The following is a 19,255-nucleotide window of genomic DNA, read 5'->3' as shown; positions in this document are numbered from 1 at the left end:
CTTCCGCTTAACAGATATTCCCGAGCCCCCGATTGAACAGCGTCGCACCCTGTCATCCCAATCTCTCAATCCATATACCCTACCGCCTCATTGCCAATTACCCTTGTACTTGCGAACCAAGCTTCATCCGAGTCCAACTCAAAAAAAAGACAACAACAGGCCAAGACACACACGTCTTGTCCTGTATACGCTCAGACACGGTCAAACGGCCAGCGTCAAATCGATACAATATCAAACACCAAATCCATCCAGTCCCTAACATGGCTGGACAAGTCCTTCGGCAGGCGAACCCGCCACCTATACCCTCTCACCTGCCCGATAGTATTCTCCATCTTGCTGTTAAGACGGAGAAGAAGCCGTTGGACGAGAAGGATGCAAAGTCTCTGCGCGACTTCCAAAATGCCGCCTGCTACATCGCTGCTGGTGAGCCGAGCCTATCCCTGTTATATCTGCCGTTAGATCTGCCGCTCGTTCGCAGCTAACAGCCCCCAGCGATGATCTTTTTGCGGGACAATGTCCTTCTGGAGTCGGAACTTAAACTCGAGCATATCAAACCTCGGTTGCTCGGTAAGCCCACGCCTTGATATGCTTGCTTCTTGGAACCGTCACCTAACAACGTTCCAGGCCACTGGGGCACGTGTCCCGGTCTCATCCTGGTGTGGTCCCACCTCAACCGACTCATTCGCAACCATGATATGGACATGATCTATGTCATTGGCCCCGGCCATGGTGCTCCTGCAGCTCTGGCGGCCCTCTGGCTCGAGGGCTCCCTCGAGAGGTTCTACCCTGGCGAGTACGATGTCAGCAAGCAGGGTCTGCATAATCTCATCACCAGGTTCTCCGTCCCCGGGGGCTTCCCCAGGTAAGGAGACCGTTATCTTGCCAAGGCGTGCCCGTGCACTAACCCGGCTTAGCCACATCAACTCCGAGACCCCTGGCTCCATCCACGAAGGTGGCGAGCTCGGCTATGCCTTGTCGGTATCGTTCGGTGCGGTCATGGACAACCCGGATCTCATCGTGACCTGCGTTGTCGGCGATGGTGAGGCCGAAAGTGGTCCTACTGCCGGGTAAGTCCGAGTGCTCTGGTGCTGTATCGAGCCATGCTGATGAGCCCCAGAGCCTGGCATGCCATCAAATATCTCGACCCCAAGGAGTCTGGTGCTGTAATCCCTATTCTCCACATCAACGGCTTCAAGATCAGCGAGCGCACCATCTTTGGATGCATGGACAACAAGGAGATTGTCGCTCTGTTCTCCGGATACGGGTACCAGGTCTGCATTGTCGAGGACCTCCAAGACATCGACACCGACCTCTCCAGCGCCCTCGAGTGGGCGGTGGCCGAGGTCAAGAAGATCCAAAAGGCTGCTCGCTCCGGAGAAGCCATTGCCAAACCGCGATGGCCGATGATTGCTCTCCGCACTCCCAAGGTAGTCCCGTCCTAACAAGAGCGTATGTCACCGTGCTGACATTTCTAGGGATGGACTGGCCCCAAGAAGGTCGATGGAGTCATTGTCGAAGGCTCATACAAGTCCCATCAGGTTCCCCTAGCCAAGGCCGGCTCTGACGTAGCCCAGCTCGGAAATCTGCGCGACTGGTTGTCCAGGTACGACATTGGGAACCTTCTGCTAGAAGGCAAGCCGACTGAGAGCGTCACCGGAGCGATCCCCAAGAATAGCGCCAAGAAGCTCGGTCAGCTCAAGACTACTTACGACCCGTACGTAGGTCTCAAGCTTACCGACTGGAAGCCGCTTGCGGTCAAAGCGGGTGAGCAGGACAGCTGCATGAAAGTGACGGGCCAGCTCCTAGACAAGGTGATGCAGGAAAACCCTCACAGCTTCCGCATGTTCTCACCCGACGAGCTGGAGAGCAACAAGCTCGACGCCGTGCTCGATCACACCGGCCGCAACTTCCAGTGGGACCAATATTCGCGCAACCAGGGCGGCAGAGTTATCGAGATTCTGTCGGAGCACTGCTGCCAGGGCTTCATGCAGGGATACACCCTTACGGGCCGCGTCGGCCTATTCCCCAGTTACGAGTCCTTCTTGGGCATAGTGCACACGATGATGGTGCAGTATGCCAAATTCAACAAGATTGCCAAACAGGTCAAGTGGCGCGGGGATCTGGCGTCCATCAACTACATTGAGACGAGCACGTGGACTCGCCAGGAGCACAATGGGTTTTCGCACCAGAACCCGTCCTTCATCGGAGCCGTCCTCAATCTCAAGGCAGAAGCCGCACGAGTAAATCCCCTTTCCGGCCCCAACCTAGCGCATTAGTCTCACGCGTACACACATAGGTCTACCTTCCGCCCGACGCCAACTGCTTCCTCAGCACCGTCCACCATTGTCTCAAGTCCAAGAACTACGTCAATCTCGTTGTAGGTTCCAAGCAGCCGACGTCGAACTACCTCGACGCCGACGCAGCCGAAGAGCACTGCCGGCGCGGCGCGAGCACGTGGGACTTTGCATCCACGGACGGCGGAGCCGACCCGGACGTAGTGATTGCCGGCATCGGCGTGGAGGTAACGTTCGAGGTGGTCAAGGCGGCGGAACTGCTGCGCACGCTGGTGCCGGAGCTCAGGGTACGCGTCGTCAACGTCACGGACCTCATGGTTCTGAAGGCGGAGGCCAAGCACCCGCACGCGATGTCGAGAAAGGCGTTTTTGGACATGTTCACCGAGGATCGGGCGATCGTCTTCAACTACCACGGCTACCCGACGGAGCTGCAGGGTCTGCTGTTCGGACGACCCAATCTGGACAGGATGACGGTCGACGGGTATCGCGAGGAGGGAAGTACAACGACGCCATTTGACATGATGCTTCTCAACGGCGTCAGCCGATACGACGTTGCGATCCGGGCGTTGAAGGGAGGCGCCGAGGTGAACGAGAAGATCAAGGCCGTGCTGGACGACAAGATCAAGGAGGTCGAGGCCAAGGTGCAGGAGATTCGGGACCATATCATGGAGCACGGCAAAGGTATGCGATTATCGAGGATCCACATTTGAGATTGAACAACTACTAACTGATGACAGACCCTGATGACATTTACGACACGGCCAAATTTTGAGCGTTATATAACATGCATGCATGATATGGGATAAATAAGTATTAGACAAAGTACCTAATTAGAACGATGCTATCTAAATGAAAGCCACATAACGAATGGTGGAGAAAGTTAACGAAGGACCTCTAAAAAGCGAAAAGTAATCGTGATCAGCTAGGCTGTCGGAAGCTGTGCCTCGTGGCGGAATCGAACCGCCGATCTTCTCATGACACTAGAGTACTAGTGAGACGCTATACCACTTAGCCAACAAGGCTTGCTTTTCGGTCAGCAGCAGAAGGAATATCAAGTTTGACGGCGGGTTCGTGGAATGCCAACGGTAAGGGTTGCCAAGGTGGGATTGTGACAGTTTTCTTTTCTGGGATAAACAAAGCTGGTGAAGAGGACTCGGGGGAATGAATGGTGTGCTTGGTTTTGGAGATAGTGTAACGTCGTCGCTGTCGCAGCTCAGATTTCTAATCAGCACAGCTGCAATTGTAATGGGATTGATCAGTGCAGTCGAGCGAATTGCAAGCTTCCTTCCAAGTTGAGTGCCGTTGCAAATACAATGTGAGAAATATAGGTAACTCGAAACAGTTCATCAATTCCATAAGCATGTTCTCGTTAACCGGCCCTCTCATTTTTATTTATCTCGGGTAAGTAGTTTAGTTGACCGGTGCATCTATGACATCCCAACGGGCGAGAAGGTAGGAAGTACACATGTACGGAACCTGTTGCCCGATTCGCACGGTCGCGGTTCTGTGCTCAGTGGTCGCGTCGCTACTTTCTTCACTATCGGACCCACCACCATTTCCACACACGCGTTCACCACGCCTGCCCAAGGAAGGTGTTAACCCAGATGTACTTCCCCCCACCTCCTCCAATCCCCCACCCCCACCTCGAAATTTCTCCCGTGTCCCCGTCGCAAAACCGCCTCGTCAGACCAGACCCGATCCCGACGAACGCCATCCAAACGAGATCGATAGACGTGACGGACGGCGCTGCACACCGAGCCCTCCTCCCCCCCTCCCCCCCCTACTTCCGTTCGCGATGGTCTACTACTTCACCTCCAAGGCGGTGGACCCGCCCGCCTTCATCTACGTCGGCAAGGACAAGTTTGAGAGTACGTCGCGCTTCTGTCCGTGGATGACGGCGGGGGAGCGCGCGACATGCCGCCGCCGCGAGGCACACGTTGTGGAGGCGGGCATCATTCGGCAGAAACGGATGGACTGGCTGACTGCGGGAAACAGATGAGGAGCTGATCAAGTACGGCTGGGAGGAGGATGTCTGGTTCGTTACCCCTTCTTCCGCTCCTTCACTCATCGCGAACCCTAGCCTAACTGACTCTCATCAGGGTATGTGCTTCATCTCACTCACTCACTCATTCATTCAGTCATTCACTTGTCCACCTACTCACTCGTTCACTCATACACTCCTATACTCCTACTCTCACTCGCTCACTCGCTCACTCACTCACTCACACCTGTCACCCTCATCCTCCCCCACTAACACCCCCTCAGTTCCACGCCGACAAGCTCTCATCGGCACATATCTACCTCCGTCTTCCCGACCCCAAGGACCCTGCCAACACCTCCCCCATGACGTGGGATGCCATCCCCGAGCCGCTCCTTGTCGACCTCGCCCAGCTCACCAAGGCCAACTCCATCGAGGGCAACAAGAAGGACAACGTCACCGTCATCTACACCCCCTGGTCCAATCTCAAGAAGGACGGCAGCATGGCCGTCGGCCAGGTCTCCTTCAAGGACCCCCGCAAAGTCAAGAAGATCCTCGTGCCCCAGCGCGAGAACCCCGTCGTCAACCGCCTCAACAAGACAAAGGTCGAGAAGAAGCCCGACCTCAAGCAGGAGAGGGACGACAGGCTCAGGGAGCTACGGAAGAGGGACCAAGCCTCCGCTCTCGAGAGGGTACGGCTTTCTCTACTTTCCTCCGTTTTGCTCCCCTTTTCTCTCCTTTTTTCACTTCCCCCCTCCCATGGATGGACCCGACACAAAGTCGCTGATGGATCCCGCACTAACAACCGACAGAAACGAGAAGAGGCCCGCATCGCCCAGGAGCGCAAGGAGAAGAAGTGGCAGAAGGACCATGCCTACGATGACATCTTCACCGAGGAGAACATGGAGTCGACGAGCAACCAGAACCGCGCCCCCGACTGGGAGGACGACTTTATGTAAAAGCTCTGCGTGTCTCTCTCTCTCTCTCTCCCTCTTTTTTTTTCTTCTTTTTTTTTTCTCTTTGTGCCCAAGTTAGCTTATCTGCTAGCATAGAATCCATAAGAAAGGGAAACACAATCGGTGAAGAGACGCTGGTGACACTACACGCACATCATGTCCCACACTTGTGCTAGCATCCCAGCAGGGTATCCTGTTCACATGGATATTCCCTAGGAACTATGAAACCAGCGTGATCTACCAAGACCGCGTGATTGGAGATGGCCCCAACACGAAAGTCTGCAGAGCCTTGACATGGTCAACTTATAAACCAGCCTGAACAACATATCCAACTCATCGCCTACAGCTCTATACGCTGCTAGGCTTTCCATCTACCACGTGCCGTCTAGATTGCAAAAACCTAGCAGCCATATTGTGCCTGAATCAAAAACACCATGAATGTGAAATACGCTATTAACATCACTTGGACTTGCTCGCTGAAATATGTTTTGACTACTTTTTATGTCTCGTCACTTCGTTAACGGCATCATCTACTCAAAAAAAAAAAAAAAAAAAACAAGAAAATGAGTGATAACCAAGAGGGGTATTTGTTCCATGACCCCGGGACCGCGCCCCAAGGCCCTCAGACAGTCAGCTGCACATGCCAATACCCCTACGACTCCTTGCAATGCCCATAGACTCCATCCTGTGCGATAAATCATTGTCGCCCGAAACAAACTTTTCCGGCTCCGCCGTCTGCCCTTCGGTCTTTTTTCCCTCATCATTATGTTGCTGCGGCTGCTGTTCTTCTTCTTCCTCTCGCTTGTCCTTGCCGTGTCCACGTGGAGGCGCGCGCGACCTGACGAGCACCGGCAGTTCATCGTCATCCCCCTCCTCTGACACCACATCCAGATCATCGTCATCCTTGGGATCCAAAAAGGGCGACGAGAAGGGCTCGTCGTCCCTGTAGGTGCCCTCCTCTTCCTCCTCCTCCTCCTGACCACGTAGGCCAAAGACTGGGTCGCCACCCGGCAACCCAATTTCTCGGGCCTCGAGCGTCTCCTTGATGTCGAGGAGCATCACGTCCATCGGGCAAATATAGGCAACGCGCTTCCGCCCACTCCACGCCAGAACATGTCCGCAGACCCGGCCGTGGGCGCGCTCAACGACCCAAGCACCGCTGTCTCCGGGGACGCCCATTGGCTGCTGCTTCTTGCCGTCGCCGGCCAGCTCGGCAGGCGTCTCGGCGGCGACACTGCTGACTTGGTACGTGTGGCTCGGTGTCACTCGCCCAAAGATTTTGACGCTCGTCAGGGCGGGAAGGATGAGTCCAGTCTGCAGGCCACTCGTACGAGCCATGCACTGCACCTCCAGACCCGCCAGCTTCGATGTTGGCGCCACGTTCGTGGGATGCATGAACTTGCCGTGCTTCGACGGAAATCTACCGTAAGATGGCGACAGCTGCTTGCCCTCTATCCGAGGGATCGTGTTGTCCTTGGGCAATCTCTCGGGGGTGAACTCGAACAAGGCCCAGTCAATTTCGTGAATCAGGCCGTCCTGCTCCCTGCGCTTGATCCCGCTTGACGCATAGACCTTGCCGACGGTGTAGCTGTCCAGGTGGTCCTCATTCGCCGTTTCCTCCGAAGGATAGAACTCTTCGTCGACGTCGTCCATGGCCGGCTGCGTGATGATGTAGCCTTCACCGCAGTCCGGCTCGATCCCCGGGATGTCGCCCGGCTCATCATATTCGCCCCCCGACTCGTCGCCGCTCTCCTCGTCGGAGGCGTCGCTGGTGGCCTCCGTGTCCGAATAGGCCCCCGACTCGGATTCGGAAAACTCGCAAGCATAGTCGTCTCCGCTGCTGCTTTCAGCAGACGAATCTGCGTACCAGTCAAGACGCGCACGATCAGTGTCCCTCGCCATGCTCCGCTTCGCGGGGTCCTGCGCCTTGGCGTGCTTGTAGATCTCCTCGGGGTCATCCAACATGTGATGAACCGTCATCCCGTACGGCTTACCATCCACCATGACGAGGCCGCCCAAGCTGACGGGCGGCAGGTGGCGGTCCCCCACCCAAGCTCCAATACTGGCGCCGTTGTTGGGGCGCGCTTGAAAGTCGGGGTTGGCGGCTTTGACGGCGCCCTCATCATCTTCGTCGTGTGCTGCGCTCCGCTTAACGTCGCCCGGCTGCTTCCGTGACCTCATGACCTGTCCCCTGCACACCTTCAAGCCAAACCCAGACTTGCCACCGTCAAATAGCTCGCCCAACTTACGTGTGAGGATGGCCTTGACCTTGCTGACAGACGTACACACAACCAAAACGGTAGGCTGCGTCTTTGTTGGGTGACTGCCGATGGACTCGAGAGACACTTCGACGGATTCTTCCCGGTTCTTCCGATAAAAGTGGCGCAAAGCCTGGTTGACCTGGGGCATCACAAGCGTGTTCCACCTCTCGACAGCATCCGGAGGCAGTGGGATCTGAGGATAAAGCCGGGTTTTGGGGGAGGGCGGCTTGGCGGCCTTTGTCTCAGCAGGCAGCTCTGCTGGGGCGGCTGTGACGCGGTTAGTGTGCGGAGCAGAGTAAGGCCACAAAATCGACTCACCTCCAGCCTCCTTCCTAGAAAGCTGCCGCTTTTCCTCTGCGGCCGAGGGATACGAGCGGCGGGCGGGATCAGGGTCCGAGACGCGGGTTTTGGTATCGAACGAGGAGTGATGGATGTCGACGGATGGGTTAGAAGCTGCCTGTGTATCCTTTGAAGGCCCAGAAATGCTCTGCCTGGTAGGGGTACCAATAGGAGAGGATGTCTTCCTGCCAAGGTCGAGGTTGAGACGATCTTCGAGCGAGTTCATGTTGTCGAGAATAGCGCACGAATCGAGGCAGCGCGTCACGGTCACTTGCACAGCGGAAAGCAGCTCTTCGTCGGCGGCAACTCCTTGGAGCTGCATGTCGACGGCATTCCAGCAGGTTTCAACAGCTCTCTTGTACATGGAGGAGCAGCGGATACCCAGCTGATTCAGGACGGCCTCAGAAATAGGTTGGGACGGGTCGGTGACCAGGTTCTCGAGCTTGCTCCACAGTCCAATGGACAGCAGAACCATGGCGAGGGAGTACAAGTCAAGGATTCGGGAATCCATCTTGTCGTTAATGGGGGATGCCGGCGTCGTGCGGGGATCCAGGGGATGACGGAACAGAGGGAGTGACGGCGAAGCCGGCTCCTCGTCGGATGGCGCATCGGGGAACAGGTCGAAAGAGGAGACGAGGGGCCGGCGGATGTCGACTTCGCCGGGGCCCGTCGTGAGGTCCGGGGTGGCCAGGTTGCAGAAGGACACGTTAGTGTCGATGATGCAGCCGTGGGTGATGCCGCGGGCGTGCAAGTCGAAGACGGTGTTGACGAGGTTGGAGGCCAGACGGAACTTGGCCTCCAAGGTAGGCTCGAAATCCGGGCGCGAGAGGAGGTCAGCGAGGGTGCAGACGTTGTAGAGAGGGTTCTGGGTGAAGTTCTCGAAAGAGACTGCATTGAAGTTGGGAGGGAAGTGGTAGACGAGCCCGAGGCGGGAGTGCTCCAGATCCTCAAAGTAGCCCAGCAGGCGCGGCAGGCCGATCCAGGTACCAGGGGCCCTTTGCGAATCTTGCTGCAAGCCGGCCGACAGCTTCTCGAAGCGTGACATGGGGGGCATAATGCCGGTGACGGAGTAGATGGAATCGAAGGTGGCGTACTCGAGCAACAGGGGCGCAAAGGGGTGACGGCCAATGTGCTGGGACAAATCTGACCAGGCCTGTTTGCTCATGAAGACGATGTCCCTCGGGGGCAGGCTGGGTCTGGATTCGGTCATGGGCTCTGCTTGCATGGAGCGGATGTTGGTCAAGGTCTTGGGGTCGATCTCCTGAGGGGTCTGCATCCTGGTGGATTCGAAGGGCCTCAGCTCCTCGGCGGAGGCCATGGACTTTTCGAGTTTGGAGCGTGACGACATGTGGCCCGAGGAGCGGGTTCTGGAAAGGTCGTAGAGGGTGTCTACCGACTGAGTGAGGTCGGCGATGGCATCAGCAAAGACGGCCTTGTCCCAGGTCACGAACGGGGTCTTGCGGTCTATGGCCGACTTCTCTGAGACGGTGCCGAGGGGTTTGGTGTAGCTCTTCCACAGGGCATCCAACTCGGACAGTGTTTCCCGAACTCTGGACAAGATGCTGTGGACGACCTCGCTCAATCCGGCCTTTGACAATGAGCTGTCAATCTCATCTGACTGGTTAGGGTCGGTCCATTCGAGGCCCCAGACGGAGACGCGGTCCTTTTGGATGCGTAGTTTCCTGAAGAGGGATTTGATCTCGGGGTCTTCGGGGGCCTTGGCCGTCTCCTGGACGAAATCCGAAGACTTTTTTGTGTCATTATACAGACGACTCAGGCGGCGTTGCATGAAGCCACCGGTGGTGCGGATGCCCTCCATGTCGAGGGTTGAGATGTGGAGAAAATTAAAAACAATGAGGGACGCCCCTCACCTGAGAGGCGAGGTAAGACGTCGGTCGGTTGAGGAGATGAAGGAGCAAGCAGGTGGTGCCTGACAAGAAGGTTTTGTGAGTATGTGTGTCGGGGCGACTTGATTCACGATGACATAGTCGGGTGTGCGTGTTTGTTTATGTGCGAGGAGCGGAGAATGACCCCAGGCCGGCGGGAGTCGGAGTCGGCGTTGAGAACCGGGAGTGCAGCTCGGCCAGGCTGTTGCGGGCGGGGCTCTCTCACTCTCACACACTCTCTCTCTCTCTCACCCTCTCTGGGTGTGGGAGTGTGTGTGTGTTGAATTGTAGGTGAAAGCGAAATACGACTTATAGTTTACAGGCCTTTCCCGGGATGTGGAATGTTGCAGAGATGATTACGCGGCAATGGCTGCGCTGATTGCGGAGGCGGCGAGGGAGAAGGGAATTAAATGGATGGATCGGATCGTGGTGGTGGTGATCAAGGACAATTGAGGAGAGGGGAGGGGAAGAGAGGGGTCTTCCCCCCAAGGTTTTCTGGTACCAGACGCAGTTGGATGGAGGAGGATGCAGTTATTTGGGTGCCTACAGTATACGGGACGGTCTTTGCCCTATACTGGAGACAATGAATCCATCAGGTATGGACGGACGGCGAGGATTGTCTGTGTACGGTTGGAATGGTGAGTGATGATGACAATGCATGTCGATGCCAAAACCACACTAATGTCGATATTGCCGGGGTGGTGGCCGGACAAATAAACAAAGACGGAGCTATGGAGACGTCTAACTTGAACAGAAGCAGAAAGGAAGGGCCATGTTGGAAAGGAAAGCCAGTAACGTAAGGGGTGAGACAGACTAATTCTCTGATTGTGGCTTGTGCGTGTGGTGTGTGTGGTGTGTGTGCGTTGCTCCTGCTCCTGCTCCTGCTCCTGCTCCTGCTCTTGCTCTTGCTCCTGCTTGCTGGCTGGCTGGCTGGAATGCTGCTGCCTGCGATCCCTCTTCTATGCCTGTCTCGGCTAGACCCGCTTGTGCAAAGTGGGTCATCGGCGCCGAGCTGGTCTGATTGGTTCAGTAATCTTGGAGCCTGCAAAGTGGATCCCCGGGCAATCGGGGCCTGCCGAAAACTGGCAGCAGGCAAGTACGTATACGCACCATCCAGCCTAACACTTCATACCTGCCTCTCACTTGCCTGTACTTCATGATTGTAACTCGTAGAGTAGGAGGACGTCGCCTCATAAAAAGAAAGAACAAGTGAAGAGACGGAGGTACCGTCGTGCCGAGTACGTACCGAATATCTGCTGCGTGCATCATCTTCATGTCAAGACGGCACCATGCATCTCTGCCATGATGCTCATCTTCTCATGCTGTATTATCACTTATCTATGAACCTGTTCGACTACTTTACTACCTAACGAGCGCATCTCTAATACAGACATCTGCGGCATCCACAGTGATCAGCATGGCCTACCTGCGCAAAAGCCCATTGAACCAAGACAGGAATCCCATTTCTCGTTGCCTACACTACCTACCTAGGTACCTTACTCACAACCCCGTATTGGATACGCCCGATGTTGGTTGTGTGCCCCCGGTCTGCCGCCTCTGTATCGCGCCTCCGGCGGTCCGTCCGCACAATCCCTGCCCGCCACGACCATTGCGTTATCCATCCATGAGCGGCTAGTCCGTGTTACTACATACCTATTATCCTACCTCACTTCACTCCGACACGGACTGACTCTTCTTGGCCGCTAGCCACAGCAATGATTCAGCGCCAAAGTCCCTTTTTGCGTGTCCCAGAGCACATCCTCCTCCTCTTCCTCTTCATCCTGATCTTCATGGACTCCTTGTCCAGGCTGCCCCTCCCATACATCACCCACGTCTCAAGATCACATTGACTGTTGGCCAAAGAACATGGACAGACCTAACCCTCGAGTGTCCCGTCAGCCAAGAGTCCCGCGGTGGAAGCCCACCCGCTGTTCCACGGCAGTTGGGCACCTCTCCCTGTTTATCTGGCTGCCTAAACGCTAAAGCTCACGTGTATGGGGACACAACACCGCGTAACAGATCTACATAACGGCATCCGGTTACTTTTAATTGTCCGTCTTTCCCATGAGCTATGACGGGCTTTCGTCAGGGTACCCGGCGGAGGAGAGGGAGGTGCAGGAGGAGGAGAAGGATGAGGAGTCTCCGCATATTATACGGGCTTTCCTCTTTGGGCCCTTGTCTGGCAGTCGACTGTTGGTCGATACCGAAACAACCTCCAAGTATCGGGTTGAGTCCACAGAACCATACACTGAGAACCTGAGCCACTATTACCCGTTTGCTGTGTCAAGGCACCCTGCCGTTGTCTTCAACATCGCAAGGCCAATGGCGAATCGCACGTTTCGTGGAGGACTCCTTGTAGATTCTCGGCTGCAGCCTCCCTAACCTAATCTGACCACGACAGCATCTGCTCCCCTTTTTCTGCCGCTCCTGATACGCCCGGCGCAACCAGACCGCCTATCAAACATGTCGAAATGCCGGTAATTCTGCTGCCTGCTCGGCCATCACCCGCGAGACCGTCGACTGTCTTTACGAACTGACGAATCCGGACGCTTCTCGGGACCCCCCTTCACATGCTGTAACTGAAGCCGGGTCTCCTAGCCTATTGCGACTCGCGACTCACCGCGATGCAGGATGGCCAATCTCCGTTGACCACTTGCTCCCGTCATCTTGGCCCGCGAAAGGGGGGAAGGGGGTGTCTTTCTGGCTGCTGAAGACCGCTTCAATTCCACATCACCGTTGCCTCCACCACGGACGGTTTGAATCAAAATTATTGCCCCTTTTTCTCATTTTTCTTCTTCTTCTTCTTCTGTACTGTCCAGGCGCCTGTGTAAACACCCATCGCTTCGATGACTTGGATAAGCTGACCAGGAGATTCCTCCTGGTGGTCATCATGTCTGACCGCCTCAAGACTCGCGCGGAGCAAGCCCCCGTATGTAATCAGATCCACGACGTCGTTGGCAAATTACAGACGACGGCGGCATTGTAGGCTTTTCTTTTTGGTTATAGTTTAGTTTGTTGACGGTTCGTCTCAAAGGGGGAAAAAAGAGAAAGAAAGAAAAAGAATGCTGTCCGATATGGGTACTAGACCCGAGCAAAATCCCTGTCTCGAGCGGATACGTGGGTCGGGTTTATATGTCACCAAGTAGGGATCCCGATCCTTGCCAGGACGCGGCCCTTTTTTGATAGAGAAGCCCATCGGGCGTAACTTGACAAAAAGTAGCCGCGAAACATCATCCAGCCGTGAAGACAAAGACCGCCCAAGAAGTAGGGGGACTGACTGACTGTAGCACATGCACAGACGGTTCGACAAATCGCCATCGAGAGCACGACTACATTCCACACCGGTTCACGAGCGACATCACGGGAACGACACGTCGTCGACTATTTTCCATCGGCATATACTTCAACTAAACAGGCAGACATAACACACGCGCGCGTACATAAAAAGTAAACTTGGAAAATAGTATTGGGCCAGCCGGTCATTGTATTCCCAAAGAACCACGACGGTTTCCCAATGCCAAATGAAAAAGAAAGAAAAAACGCCAGCTCCTTGCCCTGCCGTAGTGTGTAATACAATCAACCTCCCCTCCCTCCTCAGCCTCAGACACGAGAACAAGAAATCGGGTGCTCAACCTTTTACAGAGGACGGGGTGGCGACAGACAGTTTCAGTAACTTCAGCGTCGGGGCTGCTGTGTAGCCAGATGAGGGAACAGGAGAGAAAAGTACATCTTCAAGACAAGTCGGCCCCGAGACTCGAGGCGCGAGGGTATCTGATACGTAAAAGAGCGTCATCGGGTGTTTTGTTTTTGCCTTTGCAGGCGTGTGTTGAGATGGTTTCGTGTGCTATAACTCGTGCAATCGTACTGTTTTTTTTTTTTCGTCGTGTCAAAGGTGAAGAGAGACGTCTTCACAACTCATCGCGGCCGTGCCGCACAGTCTCCTTGACGGCGTCCGTCACAGCAGAAGCAGCCGATGATACAGTGGCCGAGGCAGCACTGGCGAGGCTGGCGGCGGAGGCAATGCCCGTAGAATAGGCGGCCTGCAGGCGAGCCAAAACGCTCTCCGAGTAGGTAGTCTCCTTGCCAACCATCAGTTCCGAGACAAGTTTGCTCATCTCCTCGTACTGCTTAACAGCGCGGTTTTGCGCGGCAGCGAGGCTCTCGGCAACGGCGGCAGTGGCCTGCGACGCGTACTGTCCGGCACTGTCGTACCATGCGGTAGGGGTGGGCTTGCCGTAGATCTGGACGCTTGCGCGGCTCACTACAGCCTCCCAGGTATCCGACACACCCTTTTCGATGGCCTGCGCAGCTTCTACAACCTCCTGGACGCCAGCTGAGACGGAATTGCTAACAATCGAGGCAGCTGCCGAGAAGCCGTCGCTGACTGCCGATGCCACGGCAAGAGCCTCCTTTTGCGCCCCCGAGGCCACGGCGTCGGCTGAGCGGGTAGCAACAGAGGCGACAGAGGACGCGGTGCCGGCCACGTTGGTGGGAGTAGGGGTCGCGGTCGCAGCGCTCAGGGCCGAGGATGCAGCAGCCAAGAATTCCGAGTAGCGAGCATGGGCGACGCCCAAGCCAGCGTAGTAGTTGTACTTGGCTTGATCGAGGAGCTTCTCGACCTGGGAAGTAGGGGTAGCAGTGGCAAGGCCAAGCGCAATCTTGGCGCTCTCGTACTGTTGCTCGGCCCACAGGCGCCCCTCGTTGAGGCGCTGGGAAGCGATGGCCTCGACGTGGGCCCAGTCATAGGAAGGAGTAGGCTTGGCGGCAACCGTTCCGTAAATGGCCTTGGAAGCCGCTTTGATGGCCTCGTCGTAGCGAGAGCTGGCAGCTGCGATGGCTTCGGCGTAGGCGCCAGAGGCAGATGCAATCAGCTTCTCCTGCGTCGGCTGGGGCGTGCCGTAGATCTTGGCAGAGATGGCAGCGCTCGCAGAGGAATACTGCGCCGAGGCCTTGGACACAGCGGCAGAGTAAGCCTCCTGAGCCCTGGATGAAACGCTGTCGGCATCCTCGTCATCGTCCATAACCGGAGCTCTGTTCGAGACAGACTGCGCGGCAGCCCCGAGGAAGGCGGGCTTGACAGTCTCGGTATCAGCAACGACGGGCTTGTCCTCGGCAGACTCCGAGATTATCTCCTCTTCCAGCTTCTCGCCAGGGACGACGCTCTCCTCAGCCCCAGCAGGCGACGATCCATCGGTGGAGGCAATATAAGTCTGGTCGTCGCCAGGGATGATGGTGGAGGCCAGGTCGGGCCCCGATGCAGTGCTGGACGAGCTGCCGACTACAACGCTCGACGCTTGGCTGGCTGCACTGGTAGCGGATTCAGATACAGCGGAAGCTACGGCAGGAATGCCACTGCTGAGACTCTCCTTGACTTCGCTAGCAACGCTGCTGACAGAGCTTGATGCTCCGTCAGAAGCGAGGTCGGTGGCGGGAGACTCGTTCTCAACCACGCTGGCAGCTGATTCCAGAGGATCTTCCTCTGGAGTGGAGACGGCGTCGGAGGGAGTGGCAGAAGCCTCAGTGGCACGAAGGCGCTCTGCTTCCTCGGCAGCGAGGCGGGCAGTTTCGCTGTCGAAGTTGTCCGACGAATCCTGGGCAGCGAGCTTCCAGAGGCCAACCTGCTTAAGCTTGGCAAGTTCTTGAGCAGCAGCTTGAGCGGCGGCCATGCCGGAGTCCTCAACCTCGTTGGAGGCTTCGCGTGCCTCTTGCAGGCCAGGGTGGGTGATGATAAGCTTCTTGAGGTCATTAGTCCACACCTCGAAGCGTTCCCTCAACTCGTGGTACTTGGCCCAATCCTTGTAGGTGATGCCATCCGTCCAGGCCCACTTCATTCCAATCTTTTGGAGTGCCAAGTCTTGAATGCTCTCGAGGATCTTGAAGTGGGAATCAGCAGCCTCGCTAACGGCGCCCTCAATTTCGGCCTCGTAGTCTTCCTTCCAGGCGCGGATCTTCTGCGCCTTCTCCTTGATGTTGAGCCCGGCCTTCCGAACAGCGGCGAAAAGCTCGTCCTGGATGCCCTCGGGAGATTCGACAGACTTTTGGACAAGCTCGATGATCTTCTTCTGCAAAGAATCAACTTCAGTAATGGCTGCATTTTGCAGCTCGGCGACGAGGGCCTTGCCCTCCCCGTGGGCCTTGTCCTTGATCACGCGCTTGGAGATCTCATCAACGCGGTCTTCAATCTCGGAGGCGCCCTCGTCGGCGGCCTTGGCAAACTTGTCCTGCCAACTGCTGAGATCCTTAGCAACAATTTCTTGGGCCTTCTTGCGGATTTCATCGCCATCCTCTTCAGGCGGGGGTGGTTGGACCTGCTCCGACTTATCGTGCTGAGCGACCTCGGACACGTCAGGGACGTGCGCGCTCTCAACGGCGGTGGAAGCCTTCTCCGAGGCGGAGGAGACGGCCGAGGAAACAGAAGAAGCGACGGTGGAGGCCGTCGAAGCCGCAGGCTTGGTGAATGAAGATGCCTTGGCAGCGGCGCTATGCAAAATGTTAGTCTCTCGTCAGGTGCGTGGGCGTCATGGAGAATTTTTGGTACCTCTCAGAAACATTCTCGATCGAGCCCTTAGTCTTGTTCTTATAGCGACCAAGGCGCTGACCGATCCTGGCCAGCTGGGGCTCGACATTCTCAATGTAGAGAACGCGGAACTGGGGCCAAACGGTGGCGTCAAGGAAGCTGTATGTCTTGTTCCAGGCCCAGTAGGCGGAAGGAACAGCCGTTTCAGTGGTGAAGTGCGAGGCGACAGCATAGCCCTGAGCGGCATAAGGGTGGACAAAATGGTACGAAGGCAGGATGACGTCGTGGTAGGTCTGGAGAGCACTAGTACGGGCGATGTCGTAGTAGGGGCCTATGCTGGTGGAAGCTTTGGCGACATGAGGAGCAACCGTCTGGTCATACTTGTCCTGGGCCTGCTTCTGGTAGACGGCGAGCTTCGGGTGAATGCTCTTGTCCCACTGGGCCTTGCCGTAGGCTTGAGCCTGCTGCAGGCGGGGAGCGCCATACTTGACGGCGTAGGCCTTGGTAGGGACAAAGACTCTCTCGTTGGCAATGTTGTAGTAGGGCGTCGCCTTCTCGACGTAGGGAGCGGCGTAGGTATGGTAGTAAGGCTCGAGATGCGGTGTGACGGCATGTTTCAGTTGGAAGTAGGGCTTGCAGATCTTGGGAGAGGACTCATCGCAAGCCTCGAGGTTCGCAGGGCAGCGGAAGAGGACGGAGACGATGGAATACCAAGTCAGGATCCTGGGTTGGGTTGTCAGTAAAGGGAGGTCTGGGGCGTGGCGACATCGGGGACGAGTGCACCAACCTCGCAATCATGTTAAAAGAGCGGGCGAGCAGGGTCGGTCCCCTCTTGGGAGTTGTCCTCCTCTTGACCGTCACTACCTGTCCGTTCATCTTGCCGTTCATCTTGCCGTTTGCCTTTCCGTTAATCTTTCCATTCGGTACCTTGGGGAAGCTATTGGCGTAGCCGCTGGTAGCCTCCATAGCGGAGGTTGTGCGTTGTAGAGTTTACCAGACCGCTCGCTTACGAGTGACGTGATGCGCGCGCGTGTGTTGCCGAGAAAGCCGGAGAGACGGGGAGAGGAAGAGTCAAGTGGGCGGCGAGGTAAACCGGATGGCACGCGTCGGGGGACGAGAGAAGCCGGTACTCGAAGCTGCGGTGAGCTAGGTAGGTAGATAGGTTGATTAGCTTGGTGTGTGATGAGGGGGAAGGAAGAAGGGAGAAAGAGAGGTAAAAACAAGCCGAGGGCGACGACGTAAGGTAGGGGAGCAAACAGAGGGGGGGAAAGGTAAGAGGCGAGGTAGTCGTTACACAACGAGCTCTGATGATTTTCATGTGTCGCAGCTCCCAGTCGTCGGCGAACATGGGCTAGTTCTGGCGACCTGGACCGGGCTAGGCGGCCAGAAGAGCTACTCGTAGGGTGGATAGTGGACTGCGGGCTGCTTGGTTGGGAATTTTTTTTTTTTCGTACCAGGTAGGGTCGTAGGATTGTGGGGCTAGGAGTTTACAATGATTGATCTACCTTTGGGATGAATAGCGATGGTTTTGGTTGTTGTTTCGCTTCAGGGCCTCAAGGACCAACACTGCCTCACTGCTGAGATACGGTGCTGTGTATCGTGTATTGGTAATTGGTAAATTCGGCAAGGACGGCTTAGTGAGAGGGAGAGACGGCAATGATGCTTGGAGACAAGATGAAAAATGAGGAAGACGGACAGGGGGGGGGGGGGGGGATTCGGTTTCGATGCAGGAAAGTCCTTTCCCTGTCCCTTCCTCCCCCTTACGTAGGTACCTAGGTAGGTACTATCCTTTCTTACCCTTAGCCTTACCCTTTCCCTTGCTCTTTCCCTTGCTCTTTCCCTTTCTTTTCCCCTTCCCAACCTCGCCTACGTAGGAGATAATCATTCCAGGCTAGCTGCTTCCTTCCCAAGTGCTCATGGCCAAGTTTCCCCCTCCTCCTTCCCTAGTGTCTAGCCTGAGGAGGGTGGAGGGGGTGGAGGAGGAGGATGGGAGCACAGGCCTCAACTCGAATGTATCTTTTCGCCACGTTTGCTGCGAAAATGTACCATTCTCGAAGAGCTTATCTTTGCTCTGTACGGAGTACATAAGTGTCAAATCCAGCTCTAGCGGCACCATCAACCATCATCTGCTGAAAAATGCAAAGAGCTGCTGCCCTGCCACCCATATCGGTGGGATGTCCATGTCTCACCAACGTCATTGTCTTCCCAGCTGTTGCCTTCAACGCGTGCCTCCAACCAACCAGACACGTTAGCGAGCATGCAAGTAACAAGCCGGCCAGCAGGACATCGCAGATCGACCAACGCGTTCCCTCCACTTCGACCTTCCCTCGACTCCAGCTCGCCTCTCTGTGCTCGATGCTCGTTTCTGCCAGCCATCCATCCCATGGGTGTTATACACTTAGTAGTACTGCGTAGGTATACTTCGTACTCTCCACGACATTGAAACTGGACGACAACCCTGCCAGAGGAGACGCGCAGGAACGGATGAGCCGGTATGATTGGCAGACGGCCTTTTGGTACCCATGCCGCCCTCCGCGAGCTACAGGCCCATCCCGAAACACCCCCAACCAGGGTCCAATCAAGTGGGTCGTACGAGGCTCTAGTGATGCAGTATTGCATCGTTCGCACGCAAGTGTGGCTCACCGTCTTGGATTTCCTGGGGCCTTTTTGGAGCTGAGGAATGCGCAGCCGACTGGCGGCCCACGTGATAATAATAGGGCAGTGGTGATGATGATGATGATGATGATGATGATGCTGTTTGTTGTCTTGATGATCCGAGATGATTACCTACACAGCATCTAGACCTTGCAGTACAGTACAGTACCTAGGTAGCTACTTACCCACCTACCTAGGTATCTCGGTTGCTCGATACGAGGGGTTCCTAACGGTGAGAACGCCATCTGATCTGACATGTGCTTCGTGCACCGCAGAGACGCCAGTTTTGGCATGACCTTGAGAATGCCCAGACACTCAGAAACTTATGGGCAACTTGGACCTCCTATCGAACAATATCCGACGTCTGCG

General features: G+C 56.0%; 4 protein-coding genes and 1 non-coding gene across 5 annotated transcripts; 2 read left to right on the top strand and 3 right to left on the bottom strand.

Annotated features, from left to right (window-relative positions):
• Nucleotides 1-260: 260 nt before the first annotated feature.
• GLRG_07994 (XFP domain-containing protein) lies at nt 261-3,066 on the top strand (the record flags this gene model as incomplete). The annotated part of the gene is made up of 8 exons (XM_008098679.1): nt 261-423; nt 493-567; nt 625-862; nt 915-1,067; nt 1,118-1,427; nt 1,476-2,240; nt 2,297-2,975; nt 3,032-3,066. The coding sequence occupies 8 exons, from the start codon at nt 261-263 to the stop codon at nt 3,064-3,066; spliced, it is 2,418 nt and encodes an 805-aa protein (XP_008096870.1).
• Nucleotides 3,067-3,234: 168 nt separating this feature from the next.
• Nucleotides 3,235-3,316, bottom strand: GLRG_13201. Its single transcript has one exon. It is a non-coding gene; the product is annotated as a tRNA-Thr (tRNA).
• Nucleotides 3,317-4,089: 773 nt separating this feature from the next.
• On the top strand, nt 4,090-5,231 carry GLRG_07993 (uncharacterized protein; the record flags this gene model as incomplete). The annotated part of the gene is made up of 4 exons (XM_008098678.1): nt 4,090-4,162; nt 4,290-4,324; nt 4,560-4,964; nt 5,085-5,231. 4 exons carry the CDS (start codon nt 4,090-4,092, stop codon nt 5,229-5,231), a joined length of 660 nt encoding a protein of 219 aa, XP_008096869.1.
• A 627-nt stretch (nt 5,232-5,858) lies between these two features.
• On the bottom strand, nt 5,859-9,647 carry GLRG_07992 (HET-s/LopB domain-containing protein; the record flags this gene model as incomplete). The annotated part of the gene is made up of 1 exon (XM_008098677.1): nt 5,859-9,647. One exon carries the CDS (start codon nt 9,645-9,647, stop codon nt 5,859-5,861), a length of 3,789 nt encoding a protein of 1,262 aa, XP_008096868.1.
• Nucleotides 9,648-13,622: 3,975 nt separating this feature from the next.
• Nucleotides 13,623-17,197, bottom strand: GLRG_07991 (uncharacterized protein; the record flags this gene model as incomplete). The annotated part of the gene is made up of 3 exons (XM_008098676.1): nt 13,623-16,194; nt 16,253-16,954; nt 17,019-17,197. 3 exons carry the CDS (start codon nt 17,195-17,197, stop codon nt 13,623-13,625), a joined length of 3,453 nt encoding a protein of 1,150 aa, XP_008096867.1.
• Nucleotides 17,198-19,255: the final 2,058 nt, after the last annotated feature.

The sequence above is a fragment of the Colletotrichum graminicola genome (genome assembly GCF_000149035.1).
Source record: "Colletotrichum graminicola M1.001 genomic scaffold supercont1.35, whole genome shotgun sequence".
Lineage (NCBI taxonomy): Eukaryota > Fungi > Ascomycota > Sordariomycetes > Glomerellales > Glomerellaceae > Colletotrichum > Colletotrichum graminicola.
Note: the sequence above shows the minus strand (reverse complement) of the source record. Positions and strands in the feature narration are given on the sequence as shown.